The sequence below is a fragment of the Carassius gibelio genome, chromosome A16 (assembly GCF_023724105.1).
Source record: "Carassius gibelio isolate Cgi1373 ecotype wild population from Czech Republic chromosome A16, carGib1.2-hapl.c, whole genome shotgun sequence".
In the NCBI taxonomy this organism is placed as follows: domain Eukaryota; kingdom Metazoa; phylum Chordata; class Actinopteri; order Cypriniformes; family Cyprinidae; genus Carassius; species Carassius gibelio.
Window position 1 is genome coordinate 1872154 of NC_068386.1, and position 18540 is coordinate 1890693.

General features: G+C 33.3%; 1 protein-coding gene across 1 annotated transcript in view; it reads right to left on the reverse strand.

Annotated features, from left to right (window-relative positions):
• Window positions 1-18095, reverse strand: part of LOC128030322 (sodium/hydrogen exchanger 1) — a 39998-nt gene extending 21903 nt beyond the window's left edge. Inside the window, exon 1 of the mRNA XM_052617848.1 lies at window positions 17243-18095. Coding sequence (XP_052473808.1) covers window positions 17243-17522 — 280 coding nt within the window. The 5' untranslated portion in view covers window positions 17523-18095. The remainder of the gene's footprint in view (window positions 1-17242) is intronic.
• Between the last annotated feature and the right edge of the window lie 445 nt (window positions 18096-18540).

The following is an 18540-nucleotide window of genomic DNA, read 5'->3' on the forward strand; positions in this document are numbered from 1 at the left end:
TTGTCTACATGCACATGCATCAAGTGTTTTGAACACAAATAAATGATTAAATAAAATATATAATAACTTGGCTAGTTTTACTTGTTTATTGAATATATATATATATATATATATATATATATATATATATATATATATATATATATATATATATATATATATATATATATATATATATATATAAAATAATTTCTGCTTAATTTTAATATAAAAAAGTAATATATTATATGATATTATACACACACACACACACACACACACACACAATTGTACATTTTAAATTTACAATATACAATTTAATTATTAAATAAACTCCTTCAGTCTAGTTTAACTTGATCATTAAAAAATTACAAACAAATAGCTTCTTTGGCTTATATATATATATATATATATATATATATATATATATATATATATATATATATATATATATATATATATATATATATATATTAAATATATATTTATATATATATATATATATTTAAATATATATTTAAATATATATTTAAATATATATATATATATTTAAATATATATTTAAATATATATTTAAATATATATATATATATATTTAAATATATATTTAATATATATATATATATATATATATATATATATATATATATATATATATATATTTAAATATATATTTAAATATATATATATATATATATATATATATATATATATATATATATATATATATATTTAAATATATATTTAAATATATATATATATATATATATTTAAATATATATATATATATATATATATATATATTTAAATATATATATATATATATATATATATATATTTAAATATATATATATATATATATTTAAATATATATATATATATATATATATATATATATATATATATATATATATATATATAAAACTATTTTCTACTTAGTTTATGAACAAGTTAATACACAAATCATCAAAACAATAAAAAAAAAATAAAAAAAAAACAACCTGTTTATAAAAAATAAAATAACCAAAATAAATAACTTTGCTTAGATTCACAGCAATATATAAATAAAATTACATAACATTTATTGAAATTTAATGCCTTTATTTCATTTGTCAAAAATAAAAATACATGAATAACTAAAACTAAAATAATATTAAATAACTAAAATAAGCTTATTAAAAAAAAAAAAATTACTGCTTAGTTGCTCTACATCTTCAGAATTACAATATAATAAATAAATTAATTCAGTTTAGTTTCAATTGATAATTAAAAATAAATAAATAAATAAATAAATAAATAAGTAAGTAAGTAAGTAAATAAATAAATAAATAAATAAATAAATAAATAAATTTTAATAAGCAAACAACATGCTTTATTTTGTAGCCATTACCACTTGGTGATTTAATATATAAACCATTTTAGTGGACTTTTTTTGCTTCCTCTCAGCCTGATGGCACATCCCCAGAGCGCTATTAAACACAAATACACAAAGGGCTGGCAGCAACTGTGGGTAAAATAGCAGCATGAGAATCCCTCAGTTATTATGAGATGATCTGACCTCGATGCTGACCCCGTCCCCATCATCAGGGCCCTCAAACGGCCAACAATGACCCCCTGGAGCGGAGAGACGAGATAACTGCATGAAGACCGATAGTGTGAACATGTTACCTGTGTTTAATTAGACTGCACATAACAAATGTCAACATCCCACGGTTTGTAAAGAGCATTTCACGCTTTAACTTCCAAACTGTTTTAGATAGTTCTGCTTGGCTTCTTATGCTTTTCTAAAAAAGAAAAAGTGTTGGATTGTGCTCCGTTCTCGCCGACACACTTACTTTGTCATCAAACTTTTAAGATTAGGCTTAAACTAATGTCAACCATTTTTTTTTTCTCTCAAATATTTTGGTGGGTCGTGACATAGGTTATACTTGTCTAGGTGGGTCGTGGAATGGAAAGGTTTGGGAACCACTGGTGGAAAGATGGATGAAAGGGTCAAGAATGTACAGCAGTACACTTTTAATAAAGGTTTCTTGCACCACAAAAAGACACAATGTAGCTTTACAACCTTGGAATTAATTAAGAGAATGTTCTGTAGCTTTAAGAACTTTAAACAAATGCAGTGTGTAGTCGTCAAAATCTTCTGCACACAACACGGTCCTTTTAAATAATAATTGAAAAAAAAACATGCTTTGTTCATATACCATCTTTTATGTTCTGTTTTTACTTTAATTTTAGTTTTTTGTGATTTATTTTATTAGTTTTAGTTTTTTGACATTTTTACATGGTATTGATTCATTGTCATTTATAAAAATGTTTTTTTAAAAATCAGCTTTCACCTTAATTTTAAAGTTTCAATAGTTTTGATGTTTCAGTCATTTTTAGCGTTACTAGTTTTTATTTTATTATTTTTTATATTTTTTTTAACACAAATGTTAAAATACACCTTAAATTGAGTTTATTTGTTTTACTTTTTTTTTTTTTTGGTTAAGGTTTATTCCAAGTACCTAAAATGTTTTTGTTAACTATATTAACCCAGTTTTATTCAACCGTGTCTGTTCATGACTAAAGATCACAGGAAATAATTTTTATGAGTTTAAAAAAAATAAAAAATAAATAAAAAAAATCGCCTTCATTAAATAAAACACTTGTTGGTGAAAATACTAAAATCCAAGTATAATACAAAGCCTACAGTCTCAGAAAAAAAGGTACAAAAGCGGTCACTGGTGCGGTACCTTTTCAAAAGGCACACCTTTGTACCTAAAGAAAGAGTCCCTATTGGTAACTTAAAGGTACATATTAGTACCTAAGTGTACATTTAAAAGCCTAAAAGTACAGAAGTGTCCCTTTTGAAAAGGTACCTCCCCAGTGACAGCTTTTGTACCTTTTTTTCTGAGAGTGCACAACTTTAAATAAAGCGTGACTCTGATTTAAGTGAAATCAAAACTACAAGCATGTGGGAAATGTGCCATACACACAAAGATGTAATCATGTAAGAGTCAAGAATGATATGTTACTCTATCATTCGGCACAAACCCAATCGGTTTGTGCATGTTTGACATCAAGTGCTTCATAGAATCACTTTGAAATAAAAGCTGCAGCATGTTTCAGTAAAAAAGAAATAAAAATAAAAATATTGCATTTCTTATTTAACATTTATACTCACAAATACTAAGACATTATGATGCATTCAAGACTTTTAAATCATTTTTCTAACTTGTATTCAAAGTTTGCCCTTTCCTTACACAAGCAAACGTTGCATTTCTCGTTTAACGCAATGTTTTTCTCAAATGAATGAAAAGACTATTAATACTACGACATGGTCAATGTTATTTCTGGCTCATTCATCAAGTAGAGCAGAGATCAAATTCATCAAAACTGGCTAAACCTGTGAGACCCGAAGCGTTATCCAGCACAAGACCGACGCAGACTAAAGCAGAACAAGGTCTGGTTCATATAACAGCAACAGCATGTGATATTACAATCCATTATACCTGGAAAATCTACCGTCAATTAACAACATGCATCAGTTTCACACCTGAAGTGTGTCAGATCTTTTATTTTTTAATAGTGTAATGAAAGTCATCAAGCCCACAAGCACCATTTTCATACTTCCTGCTTGTCATGATGATTGCTAACATTAGAAAGCAGGTTTTTCATCATTACTAAAGACTGGATCTAGTATGAAAGAGAAACCAATTTAATCAGCATCTCTCATTTAAACTTCACTAATGCAAAGAGAGTGTTTTTTCTGTTTCTCTTTGTCTCTCTCCCTCAAAAAGTCCAGAAATATATCAAAAATATAATAAAAAAATTAAATTAAATAAAAACATTTTTTAAAAATTACATCTTGAATCCAATTATTTGAATTGCCATTTAAAAATGCTGTTAAAATAAAAAAAAATTATGTTAAAAATTAAAAAAATAATAAAATGAATATATAAAAGTATATACATTTAAAATAATATGAATATAAAATTCAAATAGACAAAATACACACAAAAAAAAAATACAAATTAAATATATAAAAAAAAAAAAAAACTGAAGAATGCAACCATTTCGAATTGCATGCAAGTATTACAGTTTTACTGTGCATTTAAATGTGTGATTTCAAAAGCATTTCCATGCCACTTACTAAAGCCCTTTAGGAAGCATTAGACTGCAATAAAGTGCTGGTGACAGCCCATAATTACAAGCAGCAAAGTCTTCATGACTGCCTCTGAAAACCAGCAGCGATGAACATGTACAGAATGATAAAAACACCTCGTCTTGGTAGAAATGTGTCAGCTGGTAAGATTTTTCTGTATTATTTGTATTTATGTATCATGCACAGAATGCAGTAACAGCAGACAGGACTGCTTTACATTTTTTACTTGAGTGACAAAGCAACGCAGACGTTTCTAAAGAAAGGCTTTCAGAAGCATGCGATCTAAAGGTCGTTGTTTGCTCAGACCTGTAAAACAGCATCGACGGCTATTCTTCACTGCTGTAAATGTCCGTGTACAGGTCTCTCTTTAACCCGACAGGGAAGCATTAGAGGTTTTGTGTTTGGTTTCTGCCGAAGTCCCAAAGATTTAATTACCACGGTTCATGATTTGCATGACACTAAACCCTGTAACCAAGATGAAAACACACTTGAGTGTGTGTGCTCCTGCTTCAGCGATTAAAACAACAGCGCTCAATAAACAAATACATTTATTAAAGAGTGAGTATAAATCATGAAAACATCCTCAGACCTCAAAATTAAAAGAAAAACTACATTTTGCATTTTGCATATTTTAAAGGCCATTATAATTTTTGAATTGTGGTTTTTTTAATGTGAATTAAAAACCTAAAAAAAAAAAAAATTCTAACCAAATTTTCATTTAATTTGGATTGCTTCAGATTTATTTATTTTTTTATATTTTGTAAAGTTTTTATTTTTCAATATTTTTAACTTCCATTTGTCTTAATGATGTCGATTCGTCTTAAAGTCAGTTAATATTGTTTTAATTAAATATGCATAAATTAAAGACTTACTTTTAAATGTAAATGCTCCACAAGTGTATTTTCTTTTCTAAATTACAGTGAAAAAATAATAAGATTTTCTTGCATTACAATAATGAGAATTTGGGGAGGAGGGGGTGCAAAAAAAAAAGAAAAAACTAACCCTATTTTATTCAAGCAAATAGATTTTAGAGTGAAATATGCCTAGACGTGTTCCTTATCCGCTTTGTGAAACTATACAAAATAAAGGTTTGAAAAAGTTTCATAAAATGGTTAACTTCACATTTCAGACTTAATTGTTTAAATGTGTTGAATCCACATAAGCTTGTTTTCATCATCCAATTAAAATGTAAAACATGCCATGGAAATTCAGTCAGTTTTTTGGCAAAAATAAAAAATAAAACAAAAACTGCACACAGGTCGAATGTAAATGTAATGCCACTCTCTGCCAGCAGGTGGCGCTTATGGAACAGCAAAATAAGTGCATTGACAAAGCAGCACTGCGATTAAGAACTTAATTAAGAATTACATGGAGTGAAAACTAAAATAAAATGCCATTGAATATTTTGAGAAGCACTTTTTTAAAACCACCCAGCTTTTTTTTATTATAAAAAAGAAAAAATATAGATAAAATATGTGTGGCACATCTGAAAGAAAACAATTCTCTTCTATATTATTCATTCAAGTGAAACTTTTATGTGCCATTTTTTACCTAGCAAAACTTTTCAATTGAAAAAAGCCTAGCTAAACTGAAAGCCCTGGTTAGTGGGTACCGCTGCTGGAGATTTTTCAGGGTGAAATCTGCAGATGGTTCTCAACGCCGGGCATTTTTTATTTGTTTTTAATCACGTTGAGTCTTAGATGTTGGATCAGTCAGTCAAATTTCTGGCTTGGCAGATGGAACAGGCTAAGCAAACCTCTGCCATGTAAATCTGAGGGGTAAACGGGCAAGAAACGCAAATGAGAAGCAGCATCAGCTCCTCTGACCACAGGGTCACTAAAGATCTTCGTAACTGCTGTGCCAATGATTCACTGATCTTGGTCACAAGTGAACCGCCAGCATCATCTGGAACTGTTTTCTATATGGATAAAATGTAATTTATTCCTGTAATGCACAGCTGTATTTTCAGCATCATTCCTCCAGTCTTCAGTGTCACATGATCTTCAGAAATCATGAAAATATTCTAATTCACTGCTCAAGAAACATTTCTGATTATTATCAATGTTGGCTGCGGTTTTCCTGCTTCAAGTCAAAAATTGTGAAATATTATTACACATTCAAATAACCATTTTCTATGTGAATGCATTTTAGAATATAATTTATTTCTGTGATGCAAAGCTGAATTTTCACCATCATTACTCCAGTCTTCAGTGTCACATGATCAGCATTTATTTTTGAAATGGAAATCTTTTCCAACATCTGACATCTTTACTCTCACTTTTTGATTAATTTAATGCATCCTTGATAAATACAATTATTTAATTTAACTTTTACTGCAGCATTAATAAAATGACAGAAATAAAAAGACCTGGAAATTGTTATATTTGTGAACGGGCCATAGTATTTTTATTTATACCATGTAACTGAATGATTATGATATTCCTATGCTACAATGGCATTTAGAAGATTCTCTAAAAAAGCCATTGTTTTGCATGCCATATGTGAGCCGAGTGAAGGGCAAAGGTCAAATCTTAGGTGTCTGTCAACAAGATTCAAATTATCGGTTTCCTTTAATGCTGATAAGATTAAACACAGAATGCTAATTAATTATTAATAAGTCTCGCCCATATTCAACTGGTCAGGTTTACATTTAAAACTTTAACAAACGGACAACATACATAATATGCATTAGTTACTAGTCCAACTGGGCAAACAAAAACTAAATCCTGATTGAAGAGGACTGAGATCTTCTTAAAGATTCCTTAGGGATCAACAAAGCGTTTAAAGACCAGAGAATTCGGATGTTTGCTTTGAAAGGGAAGGGGCTGTGCTGTAATACCTTTGGCTAGGGCGGACACTTTCCTGAACGGTGGTTGACGGTGGTCTGCTGAAAACACTGATTAACCAAAACCTAAACCAGTTTCACTCTCTGAGGTCAAGGGAGATCGATTTAGACTGAGGTAGAATGCAATGAATCAATGAAACCAGAGAAGAGAATGAACAATGAGAGCTGAAATCTGTGATGCTTTCCTTGGAAATCTGGGCCTGTTGTCTTATTTCCTCTTATGACATTTATAGAACGTTAGTCAATATTTAAATACTCCAGTGTTGTGTTAAACTAAGGCAGGGATTCTTATTTTTTATATATATATGATTTCTTTTTTATTTTTTTTTTTACTTAATTTATTTTAACAATTTAATTTACTTTATTATTTTATTTTTATGATTTTTTTTTTTTACTTAATTTATTTTAAAAATTTAATTTAATTTATTATTTTATTTTTTAGGATTTAATGAAAAATTCTCTTTTCATCAACTCATAAAAACCTCAGTTTGGAAAACCAAATGGGATTTAACTCGTCGTTAATCTCATATAGAATACGCTTCGTTATTTATTCAACATAACGTTAATTTTACGACTTATAGGCACAAAATACCCCGAATTCATGATCATATCTGCGCGGCTCTGAACGAACTCCTTTTGTGGACGCGTGCTTCAGGCAACAACGTGGAAAAAAATGGCAACTAAACTTTAAAAATTCACAGCATTTTAATTTAACAGTATTTTCATTATAAATGTTATATAAGTCACGGACTATAGAAAGTGAAACTTAAATCTATAGGGGTGGTTGTAATTATGCATGCACGTTCTTTTTATTTTCCGATTCTTATTCACAGCATTATCTTAATAGGTTGTATGATAACTTTGGGAGAAAACCAGTAGTTCTATGTGAAATAAGACATTTGAACTCCTCCAAATTGCCAAAAATGGCACGATCATAACACCTCGTCGAATATTCGACTGTGAGATTGGTAGTCGAAACGGGCGTCTCCTATCAAAGCATTGACTATTTGGGGTCACCCCCCAAGAATTTCACATTGTCTCTTGAGGAGTAGCAACCTGAACTAGAATTAAAAGTTAGTGAACTAACTTTGATGTTGGCTTGGCCATCTTGGCCATGGGGCAAAAGAGCCACAGTACTTGTGTGCCCAACATTCTTGAGTTGACCCGCTGCAAAAAATAAAAAATAATAATACCATAAAAAATACACCTGCAACAGTCTTTTTCCATGGTCCCTTGCTGTTTTCTTTTTTAATAAAAAGCCTAGGCTATGATAACAGCTACGACAGGGTTGTCTAGCTGAATGCGAAATAAGTCATGCAAAAACCATAATCTCCTAAATACCATTCAATTTAATGTTATTTTAATAGTACTGACAACATATTTTAAGTTATCACACTACTGAAAAATTAAAGAAGGGACACTATATATATAGTATACTTCGGTGAGTCAAGAGCTAAACAAAAAGTCCTGTTTCATTACAAAATACTGTAACTTTTATAAACGTTATACTATCACCACAAAATTTTAATTAATATTTATTAAAAAATAAATATTTCATAAAACTGAAACTTAAATATATTATTTCTATAGGCTATACAAAACAGAAACGAAAAAAGACTAAATAATAAGGCTGAATAAGCTGATCTATAGCATGTTAAATGGTGGTTGCCTGTCTATGAATGGTACACCCCTCTAAGCTCACAGAAGTGGTTTGACCCAAGTCCTCAGCAGCCAATGACACTGACCTGTTCAAAGTACTTCACGTGTATTTCACGTGTATTTAACGTGTATTTAAAACGTGAAATACACGTTAAATACACGCTGATTTTTCACGAGTAAACAACACGTATTTAACGCTTTAAATAAGTGTTGTCTACGCGTGAAATACACGTATTTAACGTCTTGTTGACACGTTAAAATTCACGTGTATTTGACCCTCTTGGCCTTCCATACACATTAGATAAAATGAAGGGAGACGTGAAAAAAGGACATTGCGTACTTTATCACATAATACTTGTTCGACAGCACTTGTTTAGTTTAAAAGTAGACATGTCAAGCTTTCTATAGATATCTCTCTCATGTCTCTTCGTTGAGTATTCATGGAGTTACAGTTCATTTTAATGACGTGTTTGTAAATGAAGATCAGCGCAGACAAGGTTGAAGACAGCACACCTTGTTTGTTATCTTTATTTTATAAGTGCCCAAAGTTTTGTTGTTATTATGTTTGTATCCAAAAAAAAGTAGACCCTTTACAGATTCGATTGATGTATTGCTCTTATCTGTACGATTAAAACTGAAAATGTAATTTAAGTAATTGTCAGGGTTATCAGGAGAAAATGCCTCAAAATGCGTATATGCGTTAATCGACTCCACAGTTAAAAGGCTGTCGTGACTTTTTTCCTTCCAGTATTCATAAGCTGTATCACGCTGTCAAATTATATTTCATTATGCACACATAAACATCTCAAAAACACCTGAATTCTGCTCTTGTTGTGTTCTAATGGGTGGATTATTATTTTTGGAAGCTCTTAAAAAATGCTGATGAAGTGCTCATTTCTCTCTCGTCTTTCTCTCTGTTCTTTGGTCAGATACATAATTTATTAATGAGATATCTGACCCGGTAATAATAACATATGTTGATTTAGCTTGTCAGTGTGAATGAAATGTGTAGCCTATTTATTTGTCTGATCTCGCCCTAAACGCGGCTGTCATGTGACTTTTTTTTCCCTTCGCGATGTCAAATATTGCATTTTGCACACATACACGGCTCAAAAACCCCTGGATTTTTCTCTTAGTGTGTTCTAATTGGTGGATTGTGTGCATTCGCAGGAATATTTATTTTAAGAAGCTCTTAAAAAATATATAAATGACTTTACCATGTTGTGACGATGGATAACAATTGATGTGAGGTTCAGCCTGACAGATAAAATCTTACAATCACATATAAACACTCATTTTCATGTGTATAATATATTCTTCTAATTGTTTTGTGGCGTTTCGCTGCAGTGTTTTAATGTGACAGGCTGTAAATCTCTTCAAGTGTTCAGAGAAATACATCGCGAGCTCGCGGGCAGTTGCGCTGCCGCGAATATATCATGTTATTACTTTAAACAGTTCAGAAACATCTGATTTTAGCTCTTGGTGTGTTCTAACGTGTGGATTGCGTGCAATCGACATTTTAAAAGGTCTTAAATAAGAATGAATTCGCTCGTTGTGAGCTCCGTGGAGACAGCAGCAGTGATTCTTCTCTCATCTTTCTGACTGCTCTCTGCCCAGAAATCAATTATTAACTAGAATTAAAAGTTAGTGAACTAACTTTGATGTTGGCTTGGCCATCTTGGCCATGGGGCAAAAGAGCCACAGTGATTGTGTGCCCAACATTCTTGAGTTGCCCCACTGCAAAAAAATAAAATAATAATACCATAAAAAATACACCTGCAACAGTCTTTTTCCATGGTCCCTTGCTTTTTTCTTTTTTAATAAAAAGCCTAGGCTATGATAACAGCTACGACAGGGTTGTCTAGTTGAATGCGAAATAAGTCATGCAAAAACCATAATCTCCTAAATACCATTCAATTTAATCTTATTTTAATAGTACTGACAACATATTTTAAGTTATCACACATTACTGAAAAATTAAAGAAGGGACACTATATATAGTATACTTCGGCGAGTCAAGAGCTAAACACAAAGTCCTGTTTCATTACAATACTGTAACTTTTATAAACTTTATACTATCACCACAAAATTTTAATTACTATTTATTATAAAATAAATATTTCATAAAACTGAAACTTAAATATATTATTTCTATAGGCTATACAAAACAGAAAAGAAAAAAGACTAAATAATAAGGCTGAATAAGCTGATCTATAGCATGTTAAATGGTGGTTGCCTGTCTATGAATGGTACACCCCAACCACTAAGCTCACAGAAGTGGTTTGACCCAAGTCCTCAGCAGCCAATGACATTGACCTCTTCAAACAGATTTTTAGGGTGTACTTCAGTGTATTTCACGTGAAATACATGTTAAATACCCGCTGATTTTTCACTTGTAAACAACACTATTTAACACGTTAAATAATATTGGATATAACATTGGAGTAATATAGTATTTTAAGAAGCTCTTAAAAATATATATAAATGACTTTAACATGTTGTGCAGCGCCGATAAATAAATAATATTAAATACGTGTTGTCTACGCATGAAATACACGTATTTAACGTGTTGTTGACGCGTTAAAATTCACGTGTATTTGACCCTCTTGGCCTTCCATACACATGAGATATAATGAAAGGAGACGTGAAAAAAGGACATTGCTTTGTTTTGATATGGATTACTTTATCACAGAATATTTGTTCGGGAGCACTTGTTTAGTTTAAAAGTAGACATGTGAACCTTTCTATAGATATATCTCTCATGTCTCTTCTTTGAGTATTCATGGAGTTACAGTTCATTTTAATGACGTGTTTGTAAATGAAGATCAGCGCAGACCAAGGCTGCAGACAGCACACCTTGTTTGTTATCTTTATTTTATAAGTGCCCAAAGTTTTGTTGTTATTATGTTTGTATCCAAAAAAAGTAGACCCTTTACAGAGACACGTTAAAATTCACGTGTATTTGACCCTATTGGCCTTCCACACATTAGACGTGAAAAAAGGACATTGCATTGTTTTGATATTGATTACTTTATCACAGAATATTTGTTCGGCAGCACTTGTTTGGTTTAAAAGTAGACATGTCAAGCTTTCTATATATATATATATATATTTACATCTGTCTCTTCGTTGAGTATTCATGGAGTTACAGTTACTTTTTTCCCCTCGATGTCAAATGATATTTCGTTTTGCACGGCTCAACAAACACCTGGATTTTTCTCTTGTTTGTTCTAATGAGTGGATTGTGTGCATTAATATTTTAAGAAGCTCTTAAAAATATATATAAATGACTTTACCATGTTGTGACGATGGATAGCAATTGATGTGACGTTCAGAACTTCAGCCTGACAGATAAAATCTCACAAGCACATATAAACACTCATTTTCATGTGTATAATATATTCTTCTAAGTGTTTTGTGCCGTTTCGCTGCAGGGTTTTAATGTGAAAGGCTCGGAATTCTCTATTTAGACTTAAAGTGTTCAGAGACATCGCGAGCTCGCGGACATTTGGCTGCCGCGAATATATCATGTTATTACTTTAAACAGTTCAGAAACATCTGAATTCAGCTATTGGTGTGTTCTAATGTGTGGATTGCGTGCAATCGCCGATATAATTTAATTACAAAAGGTCTTAAATAAGAATAAATTCGCTCGTTGCGAGCTCCGTGGAGACAGCCTGAACTGAGCAGCCGTGATTATTCTCTAGTCTTTCTGACTGCTCTCTGCCCAGAAATCAAGTATTCATAAGCTGTATCACGCTGTCAAATTATATTTCATTTTGCACACATAAACAGTTCAAAAACACCTGAATTCTGCTCTTGTTGTGTTCTAATGGGTGGATTAGTGCAATTCGCTGTGATATTATTTTTGGAAGCGCTTAAAAATGCGGATGAAGCGCTCTTTTCTCTCTCGTCTTTCTCGCTGTTCTTTGGCCAGAGACATAATTTATAAATGAGACCTGACCCGGTAATAATAACATATGTTGGTTTAGCTTGTCAGTGTGAATGAAATGTGTAGCCTATTTATTTGTCCGATCTCGCCCCGAAACGCGGCTGTCATGTGACTTTTTTTCCCTTCGCGATGTCAAATATTGCATTTTGCGCACATACACGGCTCAAAAACCCCTGGATTTTTCTCTTAGTGTGTTCTAATTGGTGGATTGTGTGCATTCGCAGGAATATTTATTTTAAGAAGCTCTTAAAAATATATATATAAATGACTTTACCATGTTGTGACGATGGATAACAATTGATGTGAGGTTCAGCCTGACAGATAAAATCTCACAATCACATATAAACACTCATTTTCATGTGTATAATATATTATTCTAATTGTTTTGTGCCGTTTCGCTGCAGTGTTTTAATGTGACAGGCTGTAAATCTCTTCAAGTGTTCAGAGAAATACATGGCGAGCTCGCGGGCAGTCGCGCTGCCGCGAATATATCATGTTATTACTTTAAACAGTTCAGAAACATCTGATTTTAGCTCTTGGTGTGTTCTAACGTGTGGATTGCGTGCAATCGCCGTTTTAAAAGGTCTTAAATAAGAATGAATTCGCTCGTTGTGAGCTCCGTGGAGACAGCAGCAGTGATTCTTCTCTCATCTTTCTGACTGCTCTCTGCCCAGAAATCAATTATTAAAGAGCCCTGACCCCTGTAATAATCAGATATGTTGGTTTAACTTGTCAGTTTGAGGGAAATTGTATTATTTACTTGGTATTTTTAACCGGTTTAAAAGTGAAACGAAACCCGGCCGACTCCTCCCTTAATCTCGGCTATTGCAACTAGGGGCGCATTTTTTTCTCAGTTAATGTAAGTCTATGGGTAATGTATTTGACATTTAAAAATTAATAAAAAAAAAACTTTAAGTCTGATCAGTCTGAAAAGATATAGCAACCAGCACCGCTCTATCCCGCAGGTGTCTGCCGAGTTTGGGGCTTGTGGCTTTAAAGCCCTAGGAGGAGTAGCGTTCAGAATTTCTGTCAGAAAAATAATAATAAGAAAAAAAAAAAGAAGAAGAAGAAGAAGAAGTTTAAATAGCATAACAGTATGTTGGCTTGTTGCCAAGCCAACATAATGAGCCCTGACCCCTGTAATAATCAGATATGTTGGTTTAGCTTGTCAGTTTGAGGGAAATTGTATTATTTACTTGGTATTTTTAACCGGTTTAAAAGTGAAACGAAACCCGGCCGACTCCTCCCTTAATTTTGGGTATTGCAACTAGGGGCGCATTTTTTCTCAGATAATGTAAGTCTATGGGTAATGTATTTTGACATTTAAAAATTAATTAAAAAAAAACTTTAAGTCTGATCCGTCTGAAAAGATATAGCAACCAGCACCGCTCTATCCCGCAGGTGTCTGCCGAGTTTGGGGCTTGTGGCTTTAAAGCCCTAGGAGGAGTAGCGTTCAGAATTTCTGTCAGAAAAATAATAATAAGAAAAAAAAAAAGAAGAAGAAGAAGAAGAAGTTTAAATAGCATAACAGTATGTTGGCTTGTTGCCAAGCCAACATAATGAGCCCTGACCCCTGTAATAATCAGATATGTTGGTTTAGCTTGTCAGTTTGAGGGAAATTGTATTATTTACTTGGTATTTTTAACCGGTTTAAAAGTGAAACGAAACCCGGCCGACTCCTCCCTTAATTTTGGGTATTGCAACTAGGGGCGCATTTTTTCTCAGATAATGTAAGTCTATGGGTAATGTATTTTGACATTTAAAAATTAATTTAAAAAAAACTTTAAGTCTGATCCGTCTGAAAAGATATAGCAACCAGCACCGCTCTATCCCGCAGGTGTCTGCCGAGTTTGGGGCTTGTTGCTTTAAAGCCCAAGGAGGAGTAGCGTTCAGAATTTCTGTCAGAAAAATAATAATAAGAAAAAAAAGAAGAAGAAGAAGAAGAAGAAGAAGTTTAAATAGCATAACAGTATGTTGGCTTGTTGCCAAGCCAACATAATTACTGCACTGCCAGATGACGAAACAAACAACACCCAGCAATCAATGCAATCCGAACCCGCCTGACAGGAGTTCATTTAAACTGATGCATTAACCCTCGGATGGCATTCGATTTACACCCATGCCGATAACTGTATGAACTACTTCTTGCCATCTTCAGGCTGTGAGACTTGGCACTCACTCTCCATGATGAGCATTTATTAATAATGACTAACATATTCAGAAAAATTAATGCTTAACTCTTGCAGAGGTGCCAATTCATTTGAACAGATGGATTGAGATGTAAATACTCTTAATGATAAAGATACCGAGGAGCCAGACTGAACACAGCCTGACTGTGAGACCAGACAAAACCAAACCAAAGACTTTGGAAAATGTATACGATATAATATTGTAGTGCATGAGCCATCTGAACTCATTTGTGACCCTGGAGCACAAAACCAGTCATAAAGGTCACTTTTTCAACATTGAGATTTATACATCATCTGAAAGGTGAATAAATCAGATTTTCATTGATGCATGGTTTGTTAGGATCAGACAATATTTGTCTGAGATACAACATTTGAAAATCTGGAATCTGAGGGTGCAAAAAAAATCTAAATATTGAGAAAATCGCCTTCAAATTTGTCCAAATGAATTTTCTTAGCAATGCATATTACCAATTAAAAATTAAGTTTTAATATATTTACGGTAGGAAACTTACAGAATAGCTTCATGGAACATGATCTTTACTTAATATCCTAATTGGTTTTTTTTTTTTGCATAAAACGCAAATTTATAATTTTGACCCATGCAATGTATTTTTGGCTATTGCTACAAATATATCCCCGGAGACTCAAGACTGGTTTGGTGCTACATTAGCTGTTCAGAAAAGATCTGGGTGGAGTTTCTTTAAAAAAATAAGATAAGATAAGAAAAAAAGGTCAATGAAGAAAATCTAAAAATGCCTGGCAATGAATATACGACATGCAGACGGCTTCAGACTGCAGCGGACGACTCGTGCATCAGGAAGAAAGTAGCACTCGTGACTAGTAAACTGAAACAGGAAGAAGCGTGCAAACTCAGCGTTGCAACATACGTGACCCACCTTCCGTCATCCTCCTCTTTTCTTGCATCACACGCCTGCTGCATTTCCCCAAAACATCACAAGAAGCATCATGCATGAACCGCCTCACCAAATACAACCCACTCAGGGAGGAGCACAAGATTAAATAAACCATATTACACTTATCAAAACCATTCGAAAGCTTTAACTACACAGGCCCAGTGCAGTGTGCACTCTCAGTCAGTATGCACTTTAATTAGCACTACGTCTAATCGACACTTTCCACTGTAAGGTATCAGTCAATGGCAAGCATGTTAGACTCTCAGGTTACCACTGTGCTAGTCTCAGATGGCACACAATGGCATGAATCACGATGCAAACGATGGCAAGAGCTGATTGGCTGATGCCGCACAGCTGCCAGACGTTCCATTGGTCACTTCACATGTCAGTCTTCCTGCTTAAATACACAGTTCTCGTCCAGATAAACTGCAGACTGGACCAGACTTCATGCTGACAGCGAGACCAAACACTCACTGTTTTGTTCTGATGACTGTGCGACTATCACAGTGTGAAAAGTGAATGTTTACTGAGGAAAATAGAGAAGTAGAGAAGAAAATGCCCCTGGGATGAAGGTAATTGAGTGTCTCTCTGGGCTGATGAGCTCGATCGCTCAGCACAAGCTGTCAGCATCAAGACTCTATCACATTAAACGTCTAATTCACGTCTACACTAGATCGAAAAATATTAATGCACATCAATTCTGCAAGGGACTTTCGCAGAACTCACTTCACATTTCTGAGCCATTTTTACAATCATATAAACACTTTTGGTGTTATTATGACATATGAGTGCTCATATCAACATATGTACACAATGCACACATATATAAATATATATATAATATTAAATATGATAAAGGAAAAAAAAAGTAAGGCTTAAGCCTAGTGACATATTAAAATGTAAGTCTGAGCTGTTTTAATTGAAAGAATGCTTTTGTTTCGTCTCAAGATGCACAACACAGTAATGTTTTTTTTTGTTTTTGTTTTTCTAAGGCATGTTTATAAAAATTACTTAAATATCCTAATTGAACTAGGGCCTAATCTTGGCTTAATCTAAGACCTGTCTGTAAAACAAGGCCTATATTTTAATATATAGTTGTTCACATTTTTTTTTTTTATTAAAAATAATGTTATGGTTTTATATATAATTTTGTTTTACATTCTAATGTTTTATATTATAAATTACGGCACCGAATATAATAATAAACATTTAGAAATTATGTGATTTAGGTACTATACAGATTACATTATATATATATGTTATATATATACAAATTTTTGTGATATAGTTTACATTTCTGATATTACTTATTACAGTATATTATACATCACGCACATGTGATATACGTGACTTGATATATATTCATTTTAATATATATTAATGATATATGAATACATTATAGATAGGGCCTAATGAAAAAGACACTGAAAATGGAAAAATAACACTTTTATATAACATTATTTTTGATATTGTGTGTGACAGACAGACAGACAGAAAGATAGATAGATAGATAGATAGATAGATCCCTGTGTCTGAACATAATAATCTAAACACACTCACCCAGTTTCATCAGTGAAGCCATCAGAACCCATAATGAGATCTCGAAGGGGAGCCGGACGTTTTCATAATCTAAAGACAGAACCGGGAAGGACTTCTTCACGGTTCCGTTCTCTTTCTCCACGGTTCCGTTCTCTTTCTTCGCGGTTCCGTGACAGTCCTTCTCGATCACGGGAGGCTTGTTGTCTTTGCATCCCTTCGCTGGAGAGCCCGAGGCCCCTCCGAGGGCCACCAAACTGCCCACCAGGAGCCCCGAGACCAGGAGGAACATCTTGAGCTCCATGTTTCAGAAGATGAGAGGAACCGAGCCTCTCCGGAAACACGAGTAACACTGTATTTTCGGAGCAGGGGGGGGGGGGGTGGTTCGTGTCAATCTAAGTTACGAGATGATTCCTGGATCATTTTCTGAAGTCTAAAAGCATCTTGGGTTTCCTACTTCCTGGCTCTTAAACCGAGCAGTGCACCCTCTCCAGGTGAAGACGGATAACCAGGAACTATAGACAGGTGAGCGTGCGCGTGCACATAAACCTGCAAATAACCGAGAAAATATATGCGGCTTTATAAAGTCAAGATTATCTTAACGCATTACACTATAAGGTACAACTGGTGTTCATTTTCTTCCTATATCATCATCACCAACAACACCCCGTGAAAAGGAAACTCCAAAACAGTCCTCATCGATACAGACACGTTTTCCGCATCTCGGTGGCTTCTCGTCTTAAAGCACCGGAGCCTGTTGCGTCTTGTCCCGATGTCGGTGCACTATTCGCGGCTCCTCAAAGAACTTCCTCGACTGCTATACACACACACACCGACTCCCTTTTCCATGCATGCAGTGCGTGATGCAGAACAAGTATACGTACCCCTCTAAAAACACACCCTTGGGCAGGTTTAGAGGAGAATGTGGGAGGGGTCTCTTCATTGGACTGCAGCGGCATCCAGCGGAGAGGAGGCTGGGTTGCCAGATCGCGCGTTTTTCAGCCGATTTGGGGATTCTTAAAAGGAGTAGTTTGTGCAAAATAAAATAAAGAACATTCTGTTTACATTAACCTGTGTTACCTTTCTATTTCTTAAATTGTGCACTAAAAAAAGGGTCGGTTTCTTTCATGCAATAAATGAATCGGGACTGGTGCTGTTAATCTAAAAGGAAAACAAACACCAGGTCAATGTATTTTCCTCGTATTACTCACACTCATGTAATTTCAGAACTGTATGAGTTTCTTTCCTTGTTCAAACACAAAAATAGTATAATGTATGTGAATGGAAGATTTAAAATAAAAAGCAACATATAGAAGTCATAT